The following is a 20,427-nucleotide window of genomic DNA, read 5'->3' on the forward strand; positions in this document are numbered from 1 at the left end:
AGGGACTTTTCCATCTTTTGGGGTCATCCCAATCCGGGGGTGAAACCCCACAGGTCACTGCAAATATTCCTGTTTAAAAGGGTCCAGGAGGAGAGTGGCCATGGCCTTGCACTAAGTATGATAAATTGTTTAGTGCAAGCACTGGGCATAGTTTGGGAAGTCCCGCTGCAGAGCTGCAGAGGAAAACTGAGTGCCTTCCATGCACCCCATGGAATACTCTGGCCCTACCCAGCCTTGGGACACCCTAGGTCACAAGCCTCCATGCTGTTCTTCCCTCACTGCAGGGCTCAGCAGAGACATTTGCCCATTTATTTACCTGCTGATGCTTTGCAAGTTACCCGTGTTCATTTGGGGAGTGCAAATCTCTCAAGAGAGGAAGCAGCTATGCAAACACCTGGCAGAGAGTAAGAAGCACCTTGACAAAAATGCAAGTCTTTATGGACGCTGTCCAAAGGATACTGGCTTGTGGCAAGAGCCTGGTCCAGCCTGTATGGCTGGGGGCAGGTTCCCTCCCGTGGCTGTCAGCTGCCACAGCAGGAACCAGCAGCTCTGTGATGTTGTGCAAGTCGTGCAAAGAGCAGGAATCTTGTGCTGCAAATGCTTCTCCCAAGACCAGTGTCAAATTTATGCCCCACATCTTGACAGTTAACACCAAGGCCCTAGAAGAGGGCATGCCTAATAGCTGTACACAGTAATGGGGTACTCATTTGGAGCTCTTCTGACAGTAGGCAGATCTCTGGGATGCTCCTCTTTAACCAGGACTGCACCTACTCCTGAATGCATTGTCACTCAAAGGAGGGGATTTTTCTTATTTGTGTTATGCAAGGAGAAAACACAGGTTTCTGAGCAGAGGACAGCACAGCACATTTTTACACAGACTGTGGTATATAAATCCCCCAAAGCCTTTGTCGGCTGTTCCACCCTGATCATCCTGGACAGGTAACAGTGGATGGTTCAGTGCTGCCACTCACCCTTCCTGCAGCAGGACAAGTATTGTGTAGGTGTATATATGGGGTGAGTAGCAAGCTCACAATTCATGGGTACTCTGCACTACCTGCTTTTTGGAACAATTGCTGCAGGCAGGGCTACTGAAGTGCTCCCTGGTGTGTGTCTGCTGATGTTGTGCAGTCACTGAGTGCACCGGGATCAGGCGGGAAGTCAGCACAATACCCCAAGATACATTATCGACTGTGAATGTGGCAGGAAGTCATTAAAGACTTCCTGACCCATTCCCTGGGAAAAGACTACCTCCAGGCTCCAGCAAAGTCAGAGGACTTGCACTGCCAGGATTTAGAAATCAAAAGAAAAATTATTCTAATCAGCCAGTGTCAGCAGCTCTAGTAGGGAGCCCTCTGCTCTGGATGGATCCTATGCCTGCAGAGTCAGGGTGGTGATGAACAGCGAGATTTAGGGATGTGCCAAGGGGCTTTTTGTAGCTTGCTTACTTCCAGGTACGCTCATCTGAGCCTCTCTAAGCGTTTGGGGGCTATGACCAATATGGACAAGGACAGGTCTGACTCTTTTGTCTGCAAAGCTTTGTAAATCCCTGTAGGCAAAAATAAATCAGAGCTTATTTTTAGAAAGCTGTGTGGTTGCTCCATGAGCTCTCACCCACAGCTCTAGGAGAGAGATTCACAATTCATTCTCTTGGACAACTGGGGAAAGACAATTTTCAGCCACCAGGAGGTAATCAGAATTTGGGACAAGAGGATGAGCAGTAAGGGAGACCAAACCAGGTGAAGGCAAGGAGCTCCAGTACTTGCAGGGGGTCATTCAAAGAGACTTGAAGGGAGTTAGGCATAATTTAAACAATGATACCATGGATGCATGAGACTCATCTCACTTGATGTATGGGATAACACTCATTTTTTGTTGCTGCAAATATGTATGTCTGAAAAACGTATGTGTTTTACCAGTAATAATTTTGTTTGTTTGTTTTTCCCTTAAATCTCACCAACCAAGACTCAAAGGCTGTTAGCCGATAATATTTTCTCAGGAAATTACTGTGGAAGTCAGTCTTCTGGGGTGTGCCTAGAGGTGAAATTCTTTTTAAACTGTGAGATTATTTAATTGCTGAAATACTTAGTATTCTGAGTGAAAACAAAGTCATCATACTATGGTCAAGGGAGAAGAGTCAAACACTTATATTTCACCATTAGTTTTCTCATTTGAAGACATGAGCAGAATAAATTCTCATTAAACCAAAACAAACAAACCAAACAAACCAGAAACACCAATGGGAGAGGAAAAAAACTGTGTGAAGATTAGACAGCCATATTTCTAGTTTTGAGTACCTGCAAAATTGCTACGAGTGAATTTCTAAAAGCAGATAGCCTGCTAGTATCTACCAAACAACCACCAGCAAGGACCTGGCTCAGAGTCTGAGTGCAGAGTGGAGAAGGGGCAGAAAAGTGTAATTTCTGTCACTGAATTTAATCAAAATGTGTATGGGAATTATTCTGCTATTTGTTGTTTACATCCCATTTGAATTTCAAGCACTTGTTCCTTACATTCAGAACCTTGCTCACAAGCCTACCAAAGATGATACAACTTTATATCCATTTGGATTATTTGCTAGTTATTCTGTAATTTTCAATGCACAAGAAACCAGAAATAAGGTGCCTCTCGTTTTAAAATTAACATTTATAGGAGCAATTTTTTCTTTGTCCACAGTGATAGAATTTTTAGCCCCTAAGCTAGTGCAGGCTGGTCTCTACAGACCAGAAAACTTTTGGGGATGAGAATGGTGACATGTCCTAATTGTTTGATTGTAGAAGTGTGAAATACTGCATAGCAGCCAGCAGTCCTTTCTTTTGTTGATTAAGGTACCTGTCTAAGAGACCAAAAGGGGGTTACTTAACTCAGTTTCACAGTTTGTATCTCACATATGTCTTTGATTCTCTTCCCACAGGACAGAAGGAAAATATAGCTGACAAAATTAGGCATATATCTCCAGCAAAATTTCAAGGGGTAAAGCCTGCCTGCCTGGACTTTAAGGAAGTACCCACATGGCCAGAGGCATCCTCCAGGACTGCTAACAGCACTGTTCAGCCTTGCTCTTGCTGAGGAAGTTTCCCCACAACACCACAACAATGAATTTCCTCCGGCGGCGTCTCTCAGACAGTAGCTTCGTGGCAAATCTGCCCAATGGCTACATGATGGACTTGCAGCGCCCCGACAGCTCCATGAGCTCCCCGGTTTCTCCTGCCACGGAGAGAAAACACCTGCAGCCACCCCAACCCTCACACTCTTCCTCTACTGGCAGCAGCATCTTCAGCTCCATCTCCAGCACCATGAAGCAAACCACGCAGGCAGCTGCGGGACTGATCGACCACTCAGCCGGCCCCACGCCCACCGTGGCACAGAAACCCAAGATCCTCCTGGTGATTGATGATGCGCATACAGACTGGTAAGTCACCCGTGATCCCCCACTAATTCAGCTCCAATTCTCAGGGAATCACTGACAATCTGCAGGGGGTACACAGATGCTTTCTCGTCTGGGTAAGCAGGTCTGGCCCCGGTTGGTGTCCGTCAGACACCTTTGTGAATGGCAGAGTGGGATTTTTCATAACTTTCTCAGTAAAAAATGTTCATTTGGTATTTATTGATCAACTTCTTCATAGCCTTAATATATGAACACACATAGGGCGTTCTTGGCTCAGCAGGCTTAGCTAAAATGTCATAGCTAGCAATGATCCTACAAGGTCACAGCTGAAGGTGTGTTAATGATGTCATTCAGGACCTTAATCCACTGTACTGACTCTAAAAATTAAAAATTACTCAATCTCTTCAGGTCTCCATCTCTCTTGAGCTTTTCTCTGTATGCAAGTTTATACATGAATTTTGAAAAGATAACCAAACTTTGTACTACCTGTCAAGGGCCCTTCACATGCTAAGCATAGCAACAACTATTGGCAAAAAGATCCAGGCTCACCTAAGCCTCAAATTTGTCTAGTTCATGCAGGTCTCTTTACAAACAAAAGTTTGGAAGTTTTTTTCCTGTGATATTGGGAAGCAGACTGAACTTTCCAAAGTGTTCCCTTTTGAAGTCTTCTGAAATGTTACAGAAGTTACTTTCTGCCTTTTGTATGCTCCTTCTCAAATTCAGCTGTTTTAGAAAGCTTTTAGGCAACCTGTCTGAGAGTCTTATCTGAGGGAAATATCCAGAGAACATGTTGAGAAGATGCTCTTGCTTCACCTGCCAGCTTGTCGCAAAACAAAAGAAGAGTAGCCCAGGTAAGGAGGCAATATTGAAGACTTCAAAATGAAGGAAGCTGGGTTACTGGGTCTTGGTCAAGAGAGATTATTTTATTTTTTTTGTTCATCCTACACCACTCTTCAGTACAGTTGTCATGTTTATTCTTCTCTGTTTAACTAGAAGAGTAGGGACAAGGTAAGACCTACCTTTTCAGGTGTATCTTCACAAATCAAAAGCTTAGCTCTTACCTAAAAAGAGACCATGACTGAGTACAACTAGGCCAAGCATCTTCAGCCAACTTGAAGTAAGAGAGGGAAAACAGTGGGATTTTTCTCAAAGGAAGAACAACATCTTCAGTGAGTGGGAAAGTCCCTGATAAGGTTGTCGCCATGAATGTTTCCCTGGCCTAGTGTCTTTCATCACAGCAGCAGCCCCTCAATGACAGCTCCATCAGTCAGCAACATCAGTCTGGCTCAACCGACCTGATCTCTCTTTCCTGGATGCACCCCGAATCTCCTGCAGGCTGAGGCTCACTAACCTCTGTCTCTGCAAAGTGTTTTTGCAGTTCCTTGGAGATGCTGCCAGGTGGCAGTCCCTTAACACAGCATCCTCCGTCTGGGAATGGGTGTGCCTTTGATGCTCCAGCATCTGGGGCTTAGCCAGCACTGTGTAGTCCAAACGCTGTAATCAGAGAGGAAAGCCCTAGCTCAAAGGCCAGTCTAGTTTTTCCTTGAGATTAATGGTGCTGGGGTAGTCAGGGCAGGGCAAAAGACAAGGAGGGGTTGGACCCTGCTGCAGGATTTTCATGTTTTAAAATACACACATTTCATTTGAATTCCTGCCTTTATTACATCTCCCAGCTGCTGTTCTGCCATGCAGACTTTGTGGTCTGTGGGCTCAGCTTGCTGAGGGAGCAGCATCTGGGATATATAAAAAGGAAGTGTACCTTCCTTTAAGCAAGGCTACCCAAGCTGTCCTCACTCCTCCACTCCTCTAGGCACTCCTCACATCCTGCTGTCTTGGCTATCCCTCTGCTGTCTATAACTTAGACATTTCTAGGAATGATGGGATATCCCTTTCACTTATCCCAGCTCTCTGACTCAACCCACAAGTTTGCAGGTATCAAATGCTGCTTGCAAAGGCTCCCTGCCTTTACTTTCTCTAAGGCTGTGAGGACACTGAACAAAATTAGTGTATGAATTCATGATCATACCATGAAAAACAAGGAAAGAATATTACTAACCATTGCCTGCCATGGCTCTTTGTAGCATGGACAGAAATACATGCCTAGAAACTTCTCCAGTTTAAAGGCTGGTCCCTTCTGAGAGAGCACAGCAATGCAACCTTTCCAGTGGGCCACAAGTGCTTCCTCCTCGTTAATTTTTGTGTCTTCAGGAAACTCAGTGAACCCCTGAGAGCAGCACTGAAGAGCAGTGACTCCATGGCTCCGTGGATGTTTATTTTTGGTAAGGTACTTCTGAGCAACACCAGCCACCTTCCTGGTCTTAGCCAGGGTGTTATGTGAGTTCAGGCTGAGCAGTCTCAGGAAGCTGTGTTTGCCTTGTGAGAGCCCAGCTGATGAAGCTGATTATCCAGGGATTCTGACTATCCGCTCTGCATCATGTATGGAAACAGTCCCAGACTTTGGAAGGTGAACAACAGCACATTGTTACTTCTGTGCTGGTGATTCTGGGTTTGGAAAGAGCATCATGTTTGTAATGCATTTCACCTCTGCCTGCTCTGGTCTTTCTACTTGTGAAATCTTTGTATTTGTTTTTCAAGAAACTCTTTCCTTCTCCTTTTGAAATAGCTAACTAAAAAAAATCCCCAAGAAATAACTACTGACATGATGCCCTAATTACAAGGGTGAGGGGCTTCCACAGTGCCTCCTCCCCCAGAGCAAGTTACACAGGGTTTACAAACAAGGACCAGCCTGTTCACAGACAGGAAGGGTGAGAGACAGTGGAATCTGCCATTTGATTTCTCTTCTCTAAATGAAAACACTTTCTCAGAATTGGAGACTGCAGCAATATTGCCTAGCCAGACATTAATTTATCATCACTGTTTGTATTACAGCAAAGGGCTGCAGTTGTGGGTTAGGATGAGGTGTTGCACAATTGCTTGACAAAATGCTTTAACAACCCAAATAGGCAAGTGCATGTTGAATGCACTTGAAAGGGACAAATGACAATCCTTTCTATTTTTGAGGAGCTACTATGTCTCTTATGGCACACTATAGCACTCAATTTCTCTCAGAGGTCTGAAGGAAAGAAAGAGCATCCATGGGAATCCATGGCCTGTCTTCCACCATAAAATCCTGGCCGTTCTTGGCATGCAATATGCTCTGGTTTATTCCAGAGGCAAAGTACCATAAAAACAGTGTGAGTCCCACAAAATACGATCAGCTGCTTTCTGCATTAGCAGCAGTAAAAGAAAGGTACATTCTATTAAGAACAAGGGAACTCACCCAGCTTTCTGTTAAAGTGGCAACATTTCGACAAATTTTCCATTCTCCTCAAAGGCGCAGCTCTAGACATTGCAAGGAAGCACGCAGTGAACTGCCATGTGTGGGATGTGCACGGGAGGAAAATCCTGCCTATACAGCTCCCTTGTGCTCTTGGCTTTGACAGGCAGCCCTCAGAGACAGGAACAGCAGTGAGTGTACCTGTGCATCAACACACCAGGGAAAATTTGGCTTCTCTGCTCTCATTATTGGCACATTTCTCAGCTGGGGAGCCTCCACCTGGAGAATGAGGCTCCTTCTGGTGGGCTGGGAGTATCTGTGCCTTGGGAGACCTCCAAAAATGCATCCACAGCTCACCTACAGCAGCTGCCAGAGAAAATGAATCTCAGACACGAATACACGTGCATGTGTTAAACACAGAGCAAAAGGGAGCAGACCGTGAGGAAGGGAGACATCAGAAATCCAGGTGCTGGCACATGGGCCAGCTCCAGCAGCCTGACCTTAGCCAGGAGGGAAGCATCCCACCTCTGGCAACCTTCTCGCCCACCATGCTATTAAACAAAATTATTCTCTAACCGGATTGAATTTCTCAGCAGATCAAACAGGATTTTGCACTGTGAATTATTAACCCCCATGCTCTGTGAAAGTGCTCAGCTTTCCAGCCTAAAGCCTCGTGTTTAAACAGCTTATGGGGGAAGTGATCAAGCACAGCTAAGGCTCCTATTAGCCACACATGCTAAAAGCATTGTTTTCTGGACCAGACAGCATAACAAAGTTGCTCTTTTTGCATTTGCTGGATATCTAAGTTACATTTGTGAAACAGCTCATGTGGTTTTTCAAAGCCATTTGTGTGTTTTGTCCACATTTCAGGCTGTTTCCAGAGCTCACAGTGCTGTATTTGCTGCCTTGCCCAAAATATAAATGCCCTGTGTGCAGCAGTTGAGTACTGTGAATATTATATACATGAGTATTGTGAAATGATTCACCAAAAAATAAGTCACAGGGGCTATAAAAATTGCATTGTTTTATCTCCTCTTTAATTTGCAGCCAAATCTGCCTGAACATACTGTCTGCAAAAATTTTAAGATCAAGGAAGAGAGAAACTGTGATTAGCACTGAATTAAGTCCTCTTAAAACATTTGAAATGGTTCTTTGTATAACAACAACATCATGATTCAGGTCTAATTATGGAGTGATTTGACAGGATTACTCTTTTATACTGGTCAAAGGAAATAATCAACTTCTTTTAAAAAGAAAATTATTTTTACTTCTGAAACATAAAAATATTGAGCCCTAAATATGTAATTTGCCTAAAAAATTAATTGTGAATAATAACAGTGAATTGTGAATTTTGGTAACATGGGAGTTCCTAAATACTGGGACTTTTTTCAAGGAATTCCTTTAAAAATATTCAATGAGTGTCATAATTTCATGTTTTCTGTAGGCTGAAGGTGATATACTATGGCTCCTATTAAGAGGAGTATTCCTGTACCTAACTCATTTATACATAATGAGACGTTTTGGAGTTTAAGCTTGAACTTAGGAGTTTGCTGGTAAAATTGCAAACTTTTGTCTATATTTCCTGATAAGAAAGTCCCAAATCATCTAACATGGTGGTCACTGACAATAGATTATTATGAATAAGTTTTTTTTACACAGTGGTAAGCTTTTAATGTTTCACAAGTTCTGTGCAACAATGTAACAATAATTTGAAAAAACTTACACATAAAATTTATGTATTCACAAGTCTGGTTAAAAAGCCTTTATATTTTCATCATTTAGCTTTGTCTAACCAGGACCAAATTTTTTTTTCCTACACTTCCTGCCAAATTCTGCTTTTTGAGAAGTGGAAAGCAAAAAAAATAGAGGCAAGTTTGTGTTAAATGAATGTGTTGTTTGTGCATATATGCACACCTTGGAGCAGCATGGAGAGTTTCTCTATTCCCTAGCATCCAGACATAGGGGTGAAAAGGAGACAAGGCTGTCAAAAGTTTTCAAGAAATTGAATTTGTCACATCACTTTTCAATCTGTTTTAGGTATAGCACCGTCATGTCTGCCTGTATTTTTGTTCTGCATATGTAAAGTAGCTTGGGATCTAGTCCCCTTAAATGAAAGGTGATACAGAAATGTAAAGGATTAGTATCATTACAAAAATAGACACAAGGAATATGGAAAACATTCCCCACCAGGCTATAACTATGCTAATGCAAGTCAAATCTGGGTCCTTAATTACTTTACCAGAGTTCCTATAAATGCATAGAATTTAACCTCAGAATGTCCTGCCTAGTCCTGTACATATAAAAAAAAATCCAAAAACCCAATCCTCAGATACATTTCTCAAGATTTGTGAGCCAGATTTCTTCTGCCTGAAAGTCCACAGCCCTACCCCAGGATTGGTCCAAGTTAGGCCAGTTCTACTGCTCCTCAAATTCAAGGAGAACTGAAGTAGGCTGGAAAAAAAATTGCAAAATCCTCAACAAAAAATGATACCCATTGCAAACAGCTCCAGGCCATTTTATTTAGATTTAGCAACTTGGAAATGTTCCAGCAATGCACTATTTTGATAATACACAAAAATAAAATTGCTGCCTCATGTTGTACTTAATGCAGTACTCCACCTCCATCCCCTACCCTCCTACCCCCAGCTCTTTGTGGGCAGGAGGAACGTGACCACAGCCCAGCCTGGGTGGGGGACCAGACCTACAGCAAAGTGTCCTTCCTATTTTCACAGCTCGGAGAAGCACAAAAAGCTGCGCCCAAAAGCAATAGTGTTGCACTAACTAGTGCTTCTTCTCTTGGTGAGGGGATGGCTTTGATTATCCCTGTTTGATGAGCAGGAGGTGGCACAGGAAGATGCTGGGAGGCCACTATTGTGTGAGACTCCACAATTCCTTGAATAGAAAGAGTGGCCTGAATGGTTGTGTCTGCAATGGTTAAAATGCTGGTGGCTTGCAAAGCCAGGTCTCCCTGGAAAACAGGCCTTCAGAAAGGGAGGACCACAAAGGAAGATTTTAAAAACACTTCTCCCTTGCTGCCCCAACACTTCCCTTGCCTTCTGCATTTAAGCCAAGAAAATCCTCCCAGCCCTCTAGGGTGGGACCTCAGATCTCATCAAGGGCCTCACCAGGAGGACTTCCTTTATCCAAAAAAACCCTAATCCGTCCTGCCATCAGAGCCCAGCACAGCCCCCTTCAAGTGAGGTGTTCCTTCCCTTGATGAGATCCCATAACTAATAATGTTTCGGGGGTGGTTTCACAGTAACCAGAGTGGGCTGGGTTTTGTGGTTCTTCCCAGAAGGCAACAAAAGAAGTCTGTTCCCACTGCCCATCTGAGGACACTGAGGACACACCTGCAGCACTGCGGATTCAGTGACCACAGCAAGTCAGGTGGTGACAGCACCAAGAGCAAAGTGATCTTATCCCGGGGAGGAGCAGGGCTGGTCACACCACTGCTGTGCCCCAGGGATAGAGCTGAAACTTCTATGGAGCTTCTGGCAAAGTATCAGTGTATTTAGGGTTACCTTTTGACCCACCACAAACCTGAGATTTACTCACTGATTCTACCCTGTTGGTATGTACAATGTGAATATCTTTTTTTTCTTCCTGCACTTGCCTCTGGTCCATCTAACTTTTAATTCAAGCCTTGTTTTCTGAGGTGTCAAAGCACACATCCCCATCACTCTTACTCACCATTCTGACACTCTCACCCCTTGCCCCAAGGTACTCTTGCAGAATAAGTATTAATTACCAATCAGTCGACCTCACAGCTGAACACTGCATAAAGGTGTCTGGGCCAAAGTAGGTGCAGACAAAAGCTCCAGCAATTTGCAGACCTCAGCATTTATGAAGTGATTTTCCCATCCCTATCCCCTGGGCAGTCAGGAGTTGGCCATCTCAAAATTTCTTGCTATGTACAGCTGAGAATTTCTGAAGTGGGGAAAAACAGTGGAGAGAGTGAGAAAACAGGCTCCTGAGAGGAAAACCTTCCTTACTTTCAACCTTGAAAAAAAAAAAAAAAAAGGCACTCCTTCCCCTTCCCCTCCCTGCTGCCCTTATAGCGTGTAGGGGCTGGGGGGGGGGGGGGGGGGGGGGGGGGGGGGGGGTTGGGGCATTCCAGCAGCTGCTGGCCAGTATCCTGGAAACTGCCTCCTTTTTCCCAGTCTCAGCCCCTTTTATGAAGGAGACAATGTGGACATACAGTGAGTGCCTTGTGCATCACTTGGGCCCCCAAGCCCTTTGACATGGGGATTTTATACAGTGGCTCACCACCTCCCCACCCTCCCTGAGATGACCCCACACCCAAACCAGGAGGCTTCAGCCTCTCCTTATCCTAGATTATTCAGAAAGAAATTACATGCATTATTTTTCCAAGGGCTCAAGAGAAATATGTGTAATGTGATACCAGGGAAATAATTCACATGATTCCAGAATTTACCCATTGATGTCTTTTGGTTTGTTTACCTGAGTCTCTTCTTACTATTTCTCTCCTTTTTTCTTCCACCCACTCACTTGCCCACCTCTCCCCAAGAGTCCTGTGCATTTCTCTCTTCATTGTGTTTTGCTCTGGCCCCTCCACAGCATAGGAAAGTCTGCTTCCTGCTGTAGATAAGTGGTTTCCATGCAAAGTTTGGCTTGGCTCTCTCTGCTTGTTGTGTCTTCATCCAGAGGCACAAGGTCAGTCAGAGGATTTGGAGGAATTTGTCATTACAATATCCTAGTGTCCTTCTTTTGCATGCTTTCAGTGAGGAGAGCCCATTTCTGGGTTGAAGGTACAAGCTTGAGTTTGTAGCTCAAGGCCTCTGTTGAACAGTGATAGAGGTGTGTGTCAAGGTTTACTCACGTCACAGAGGATTTGGGCTCAGGCCAAATAGTTCATCTGAAGAATGGCTTCCCAGTTTCCAAGACAGCATTCCAATATTTGCTGTTCCACTGAGGTCTCTCCTAGGAAGATCTGAAAATCTGTGAATTAGCCTAAGGTAGGTAATTGGAGGTGAAATGATCATTTATTATTCCCTACTGCTGGTAAAGGTACATTCCATATCAGGCAGAAAATTGTTGTATATGTATTGTATTTGCATTGCCCTCAGACGAAGGAAGGAATGATGAATATGACTCCACGTTCTCAGAAGGCTAATTTATTATTTTATGATACTATATTATATTAAAGAATACTAAACTATACTAAACTAAAGAATACAGAAAGGATACTTACAGAATGCTAGAAAGATAACAATGAAAACTCGTGACTCCCTCCGAAGTCCCAACACATCTTGGCACTGATTGGCCAATGAGTGAAAACACACCAGAAACCAATGAAACAATCACCTGTTGGATAAACAATCTCCAAACACATTCCACATGAGCAAAACAGAGGAGAAGCAAATGAGATAATTATTGTTTTCATTTTTCTCTGAAGGTTCTCAGCTTCCCAGGAGAAAAATCCTGGGCAAAGAGATTTTCCAGAAAATGTGAATGTGACATATATGCTTCCTCCAACCATGATAATTGAGGCAGACTGGAGTTGGTTTACAGAATATCTCTACAAAATAAACTTATATCCTTTCCAGGTTACTTCATAAGAAGAGGCATTGGGTTTCTTACGTCCCTGTAATCGTGTCAGAGCTGGGGCAGAAAGCAAAACTTAAGTTTGTTTGATGCCTTTTCACCCATAAAATACATGCTTTTCCAGAGCATGCAGCTTCTTAATCAGAAAGAGAGAGGGGTTTGAGGTAAGCTTCTTTTCTGCAAGCCAGGTCAGACATTTGTCTGTTTATCACAGTGCTTCCACCCTCCCAGTCCATGGGGCCACATTTAAATGGATTGCCTGGCTCTATAAATCCCACCCAGCAACTGCTCTTGAGCACGGCCCTGCAGTTTTCTTCAGTCAAAACATGTTTACATGCTAATTCACTGAGATCACAGCAACCACACCAGCCCATCTGCACCCTGCCTAGCCAGATTATAGCTCTGTGTTTAGCTGAGCTCAACCTCTGACATGCTTTAAATAAAGGGGTGGCCAGCCAAGCAGTGGTCAGTGTTGCAGACTGCCTAGGAGAGGCAGTGGGTCTGTGTGGCCAGTGGCTTGTCCAGTGTCCCAAGCTGGGGACATTAAGCCCTCCTGGGGCCATGAACTGCTCCTCTCATCACTGGGAGTAGAAGGTAAGTGGGGACACTACCAAGGTTTCCAGAAAGTTTTTGGACTGGTCTTCTGGGCACAGCTCCTCTGCTGCACTACAAGCTGCCTAGATAACTCTGCAGCAATCAGGTTCTAGACAGAGGTCTGGAAGAGCCTTGGTGGTTTTGGGGCAGAGAGCATCCACAAATGTCTTGTACAGCCAGGAGTCTGCCAGAAACATCCATCTCTCTTTCTCATGAATCCCCACCACAGCAGCGTGGTCTTCCTTTCCTCTGTCTCATGCCCACTGTGAGGGCCACAAGCCATTTCAGACATTGTGCAGAACTGACCAAAACAGTCTCTTGCAAGAGGTATGAAACTTCCACAGCATTCACAATGATTCCAGCTTGCTTAAAATTTGAGGGGCTCTAGGTGGATGCTAAGGCCATTTTTCATTTCATTGTGATAGCCTCTACTGCCCAGGGGCTCCAAAACCCCAGGTGAGAATTGAAAACATTTCAGAGATGTTTCAGTAAGAAATGTTTCATTCTTACCTTGGGCTGTGCCAAAATGATGGGTGGACCAAAATATTTGGCTGCAAATTGCTTAGCACCTGTCGTCTTCAGAGACATTCAGAGCAGGTTAAGCTTCCAGGGGGAAAGAAAGTGATATATTTCACTTTTAAAGGAAAGTTCTAGGGACATTGGATGAGACAACCTGTGTGGAAAGAGGGATAGGACAGAGAGATCACACAGTGTCTAAGCTGAGGTCCCTTGCATTACTCCAGCAACTCCTAACACTGGATGCATCCTCTGTGTGCCCACCCATAAGCCCAGCCAGTACTGCAGAGAGGAGAAAGATGGTTCTGTAACCGTGCGGAGGCTAATCGCCTGGACCAGGCAGCGGAAGCCTCTTTGATGCCTCTGAACCAGGCTGAGGATTGTGGTCAATCACACTTCATTACAAACTGTAGCAAAGCATCACCTAGGAGCTTGCAACCAGCTGGTCAACAAAGAGGAGAGGCCATAGAGGGAGGAAGTGTGTTCCATAAATGTGGGTAAGGAATATATATTATGAGCATGCTGGGAATAAAAACAAACTTGTACCAGGGAATACTATGCCTCCAATTTCAGAGCAGTTCCAGTGAGCCCTCTGAAAGCCTATTGCAGTTTGTAAGAAGTCACTGGTTCCAGCAATATCCCCAATGTTTAGGAGTAGGGAATATTGCCAGACCCTCTTGAGCCAGGCCTCCAGAAATTTAATAGAATTTTTAAGTGCATTTAGAGTTCCTGTTTATTGTTAGAGGCATGATGTCTTAGCTTGTCTGCTGAGTTGTTTTTTTCATGCAATGCTCATAAATTTAAAAAAAAAAAAAAAAAAAGAAGGAAAAATGGGCAGAGATCTGCTTTTTATACCAAGCAAGGGTTTTGCAAGTCACCTGGTCTTGGTTACACCCGGCTGCTACATTGTCCCTCACCTATGCGGAAGTCTTACAGGCTGATGGATGGGCTGTCTGGGAAGGGAAGTGTGATACAGCATTCAGAAGTACTTGTTAGAATTAAGCAGAAGGCTTTTGTCATTTTTAATGTATTTTTCTATTATAATGAAAAATTTTTACTTTATTTTGAGGCAGAATGACAAAACAACTTTTTTATTTTCACATCACATTTCTGGGGGAGGGGATCATGCAGATATAAACTGATGTGATTCAGCCATGGAGAAAATTGCCTTCCTACTGTCTCTCCTTTTTCTCCTTTTCTATTGGAACAAATAGACACATAGTAAAAATGCGAGCCAGCTTCTTCTTTTTTTCCTCATACTATAAAACAGGGAGCAAAGCCGGCTTCCCCTCATTTTCCTTTACTTCTTTATTCTGTCCTGTCTTTGCCAATTGGAAACAGAACCCAGAGTTACTTTGTCTCTGGAAACAGCTCTTGTAGGGCTAAACTGTTTTCAATGCTTTCCAAATAGAAGAGCCCTTTGGAGCCTACATGGACTTCCGAAAGTTTATAGGGGAGGAAGACAAAATAAATTCATATTTTCTTCTGTCAAGCTTGTTTGGTGAGAGGAAGAATTGAGGAGAAATATTCACTGGGAAATTTATATTGGCAATTTCACCACAGACCAATCAATATAAGGGACATTATACATAAATATTAACACATAAAGCTAAAACTGCCTGACCTTTTCCTCTGTTTTCTTCTCCAGCCCTACTGTCAGCCTTCCCTTTGCATGAATAACTTACTAGAACTGCTTTGTTGTCTTCATAGTGTGAGGAGATAGGAACAGAAGTGGTGGAAGGTGTGTGTTTTTCTCACAACAGTGTTCAAACCCAAAGCAAACACAGTTTCTGTATTTAGGAGAAGAGATCCTTCATCAGTGACCCTGTAGAGATGCAAATAAATCAACAGCAAAAGGAACAGAAGTGGAAAGCAGCTCTGGAGTGAGAGAGCATGAAAACAGGCTTCACAAGGACTTCAGCTGGGATGATAAAGCTCCTTGCTCAACATCAGAAGAAATTCCCGATGCTGTGCCATATGTTGTTCTCCTTTTACAGAATAAAGATTGAGTATTAAATGAGATATAGCAAGGAATCACTGATTAGAGTTGTTCCCTCGAAAAGGTTAGGAGAACATTTGGTTTTCAGTTCAAAAATTAAATGAAAAAGTAACAAGCCTTGAAGGAACTTTCCAATGTGGTTTTCATCTGGCTTGGCAGGTTCGTCCTGGAGAACAGAAAGGTAAAAGAAGATGGGAATTAGAAAAACATGCTGTGACCTGGATAGACATTCTTCATCAAAAAAAAGGAAATGCAGAAACAAAACCGTATGTAATGGAAGTCAAAAATCTTATTTAACTATGTTTATCTCTCTTGTTTCTTCTGCAGGGCCAAATATTTCCAGGGGAAGAAGGTGAATGGAGAATTTGATATCCGAGTGGAACAGGTCAGTGCCAAGTCAATTTCTCTCTAAGGAATGTATGTGGACACAGCTAGGGAGAGGTAATCTGTCCCAGGAACAGTAATGAGGTTCATAGCCTGGTTTTTTATGTGCTCCACTGGGCACTGGACACATTCTGCTTCCCTGTTAGCCTTGGCACCAGATATTCATTTCAGTTGAAGCCTCTTCATGTTGGGGTCTGTTCCCTGCTCTGTGTGTTGGTGCAGTGCCGGTCAAAAAAGATCCCATATGGACTGGGACTGGATGCTGTTGCATAAAGAGAGATTATTATTAATAATAATAATCATCTGCAGGCACCCAACTTGAAAGCAGGCATAAGAAGAGAGAGATGTAGAGACAAGAAGGTGGTCCTGAAGGAATCATATGCTAGTTTTCTACTCATTAGGACTATAAAAATGTTTGGGTGGGTAAAGAAAGCTGCTGAATGTTGTTTGAATGACCTGATATTTTCTGTTTTTATAAGGCTGTTGATTCTGCATTGTGTGTGTGTGCAGATTATTAATGCAGTGCTTTTGAAGACTTTCTCAGGACCCATTGCCCTTGAAAAGGTGTTTCTTTTCTTTTCAGAGGAGTCCTGTGCTGTTGTCTATGACTGTTCATGAGCACACATATTCTGATCAAACTGTGTCTGGGACAGGTTTTTCTTTTTTATTGATATCACACTTGTCAGTTCGGGTGGTATTAGCAAGAATAATTATTCCTGGCATTTCCTTATCAAAGTCTTTATTTTGTTCTCTGCCTTAGCAATTATCCTAAAAGAGAACAGGAAAAATCTAAAAGTTTACAAATCATGCCACTCAGTTATAAGCATGAAACCCAATAATTTAGGTTTTCCCTTCAAGCCTCTGATTCAACCCTCTCCATCACTGAAAGCAGGTTCAGCTTCAAAGCTAGACTTGGTACTCTTCAAAATGGCCTGTTAATTCCTTCCTAAACCTCCAGTCTCTGCCTTTTCCCTCATAATCCTTCTCCTCAGATGTTATTGCACTTGAAGTCCTTATAGAGGAACTGCCTTCAAATGTTTGGTGAGTGCAGAAGGTCAGGAGTGGACTCCCAATCCTTGCTGGGGGATCAAGCTGTGACCCTTGCCACCATCACAAAGAAGCTTATCACCTGTCCCCATGGGCTCTTGTAGGGAGGCTTTCCCAGTTTACCTCTTGAAATCCTTCACATAGGCTCAATACCCATATTCCAGATGAGGCAACAAATTGCTCCAAGCAAAGACCATAATGCCATTTTGCTGGTGAGGACCATAGCTAAGCCCCTGCAGCTTTCATTAAATGCCCACATAGTGACTGCAGCGTTGCCCAAGGGAATGAAGCCCCCCAGTGCATAGGAGAGTTGAGGAATGGAAAACAAGGATTCTGGCTATTTCCACTTCTCTCTGCCACTCAAATCAGGCAGCCCAGCCTTCATTTAGTGGGCAGGGAGCTGCTCTTAACTCCTCCAGACCTTAGAAGGAGAAGGGATGATGACTTTTCCCAGCTGGATCACTATCTCTGCAGGGAAACACAGAGGCTGCATTGTCAAGGGCAGTCCTTGCATCTGACCCCAGGCCTCTCTTGTGTATTGTTAAGGTCAAGAGAGAGGCACTGATTCCTTCAGACTCCAGCTTTTTCTTTCCTTCTTATTTTGTCCATCCATCCTTGCTCAGTATTTCTTGATAGTTAATTTTCACTCATTGCTTCTACCCTATTTATTTGGAGCTTTCCTAACTTACGTCTTCCTCAAGCAGTCCAGGAGGCTAAACTGTTGTGGGAACAGGTCCCCTGAAGCTGAATGCTGACCCTCTCTACTAAAGAATTAATGTTCTTCCACAGTTTTCTTTAAAAAATTAAAAAGAAAATAACTGTGTTCATCAACACAGTCCACATCTTTCTCTGTGACTTCCCAGCTTACAGCCCTCACTCCTGTAACTCTCCCCCGAATGGCACACAGACTGTGCCATGGTGCCCAACCTGGGTGTTCAGTTCTGAATAAACTCTCCATCAGAGAGTTTGACTCTTAGGCACCTCTTGAACCATTTAGTCTGCTCAGTAAGTTCATATAGTTTTTCATTCTTCCATGTGATCCGGTTTCAGATAACCACACATTATTAACTCAGCCAGAAATGCAGTTTGCCTTAGGAACTTTTTTTAGATTTTATAGGCGAAAAACTCCTTTTGATCTGAAAAGCTAAATAACAAAGAAGTTTGAATGGCAGAAAGCAATGAAAGGAAATATCCAAATGTTAAATGCTCTTGGAAAACCACACTGGGAAAAAGCCATTGCCTTAATTTTACTGTCCATGCTAACTCTTTTGCCATTCTTCCAGAATGTTCAGTAGTTGGTTTGAATTTTTTCTCTCCTCTGTCATATCTACCTCTGTTACATTTTAATCCTTTCTAAGCAAGTCATTTTAGCAATCTATGGGGGAAGCAGAACAGTAGGTGATATTATTTGAAAGCCGTGACATCACTTACTTGTAATGGAGCCGGAGTGCTGCAAGCAGCAGTGTCTCTTCCTCTCAGCAGCAGCAAGTCAGTTATCTAATCTGGTTGTAAACCTCTACCAGCTCTCCAGGCTGCCTCCCCCCTCCTCTGAGGAATGCAGGACATATGTGATCATGCTGTCCTGCTCTGTCCGTCCCCCACACCCAGCTCTATGGAACGCATTGGCTCACTTCAGCTGAATTTGAGAAACAGGCAGATGTTTGAAGATGCTAAGTTTCTGCAAGAGATGAATCCAGTTCATGTTAGACACTGGGTAGTACACAGGGAAGAGACTGTTTAATGCCATCCTACTGCTCAGAGAGATGCTTCTGCAAGTCTCAGCTTGTACGAAAATAGGTTTCATATACTCTCAAATAAGGTTTTCTGGTTCTTTGGCACTGAGTGAATTGCATACCTTGATAGCAACCCCAGGCCCTAGTTCTTCACATCCATTATCCCTGGGAAGAGACGGGTTACTGTGGGTATCACCTGGTGCCAGTGGATGAGGAGAGAGCTGGCAAGGACACTGTAAGGTGTACACCATTCTCCTGTCATTCATTAAAATTAATGTGAAGCCTGACTTTGTTTCCATCTTTGTTTCTTCTCTTCTGATCTTCAGTGTAACACTGAAATCATATTTATAATATGCTTTAAAGGCTGAACCATTTATCACTGTTCACCATTTAGTGAAACCAGGCAAGCAATGCCATCGCGTTCTTCCTGCTGGCTGCAGAGAGGGAGGTGAAAGGCTTTGGTGGTGTAAAGCCAGTTCAAACACTCTCCTGAGTCATGGCCTCTTTTTCTTTGGAGGCAGTTTGGATTACATTTTGCATGTTTGGCTATTTTTCCACTTCTGTAGCAATGATAGCTGTTCATGAGACTGATTGAAACACTGATCCAAAAGTGAAAATCTATTTGACCTGTTCTGATCAAAACCCTGAAGGTTTAAGTTTTGCTCAGTGTGGGTAAAGCTCTAAGCTTTAAGAGAACAGCTGAATCTAAAAATACTATCTCTATTTTATGCTAAAAATAAGCTGCTTAGATTTTTATCCATATTGTTGCTTTTACTTGTCTGGTGGTTTCTAGCCTTCAGAACTGCAGTGCATGCATCTCTAGTTCTTTTCTCTAGAAATACAAATACTAAAAAAATTCTTTTAGAAATGAAAAGCGTAAGTTTGAATAAATGGCTCTAAGGCTAAGTTGAACTTAAAGAAGAATCTTAAAGTGCCATGGGAGTGGGCCACATTGCTTTTAGTCCCTCACAAAAAAAAAATCTTGCTTTTATCTCCTCAGTTCTTCATTGGCCAGAGGGCAGGAGGCATTAGGAACCATAGTATACTGAGGAAGAGGAGGAATTATACCATAGGTTTTATGCTCTGTCAGATGTTTTTCTTCATTAGAGAGAAACTAATTCAGCACCTCCTTCCGCACCCTCTCTGTGCTGTCCCAGAGAAAACTAAAACTTGTATGCTCTAAGGATTTCTGAGGTTTTCCATTTGTATCATTACATATCTCGTGTGGGGTCTCCTTGGGCATGAAACATGCCCCATGCCCCAGGGGAATGCCTCATGGCCACGTATCCCCAGCACACCCACAGACAAGCAGACAAGGGTGAGAGAGATGGAGCTGGGACCTGGAAAGCCACAGACACATCAGACAGACCATGACCCTGAGGGTGGGGTGCAAATGAGGGGGACACTTGACACCTGTCTGGGAGAGTGATGTCTGTAAAGCAGGAGATTTGCAGTGCAAGGTCACTGGGATGACCATGGAGATCTGCCTCATGAGAGGAGACTGGAAGAGTTGAGTTTGTTTCTCCTGCCATAACAGAGGATAAAAGAGGCCTGAATGCTTCTAGTAGATAACTTGGTGCAAGTAAGGGTTTCATGACACAGTGCCAAGTGTAGCAAGGGATTAAATCCTATGGCTCTGATGGGCTTTTCTGGTCCTGTGCCCTGCAAGGACCAATGAGTGACACAGGAGGCAAAAGCAAGCAGCACCTCTTAGAGAGGGTCCACCACCTTCAGGGTACCTTTCCTGCAGGTATTTCCCAAAGGAATTTTAATATGTTTAGCGATCTCTTTCCTGGCATTGGCTAATTGATGGTGTAGTGGAGTGAAAAATCTGAAAGGGAAGTCATGAAGCCCAAAGGTCCATCTACATTTTATCCCTGATGTTTGTTCGTCCTTCTCCTTCCCACCATTTCCTTGCTGTGACGAG

The 20,427-nt window shown here is 43.5% G+C and overlaps 1 protein-coding gene across 4 annotated transcripts in view; it reads left to right on the plus strand.

Annotated features, from left to right (window-relative positions):
* The window catches only part of SYN3 (synapsin III), a 245,530-nt gene that overhangs the window by 71,386 nt on the left and 153,717 nt on the right, over positions 1-20,427 (plus strand). For 3 of the 4 annotated variants that reach the window (XM_038155135.1, XM_038155134.1, XM_038155133.1), the window contains 2 exons: positions 2,912-3,409; positions 15,664-15,721. In XM_038155135.1, the coding sequence (XP_038011063.1) occupies positions 3,093-3,409; positions 15,664-15,721 (375 nt within the window). In that variant the 5' untranslated portion in view covers positions 2,912-3,092. Of the gene's footprint in view, positions 1-2,911; positions 3,410-15,663; positions 15,722-20,427 lie in introns of those variants that run through there. The other variant, XM_038155136.1, reaches the window with a different exon arrangement.

Source organism: Motacilla alba, chromosome 1A (assembly GCF_015832195.1).
Source record: "Motacilla alba alba isolate MOTALB_02 chromosome 1A, Motacilla_alba_V1.0_pri, whole genome shotgun sequence".
In the NCBI taxonomy this organism is placed as follows: domain Eukaryota; kingdom Metazoa; phylum Chordata; class Aves; order Passeriformes; family Motacillidae; genus Motacilla; species Motacilla alba.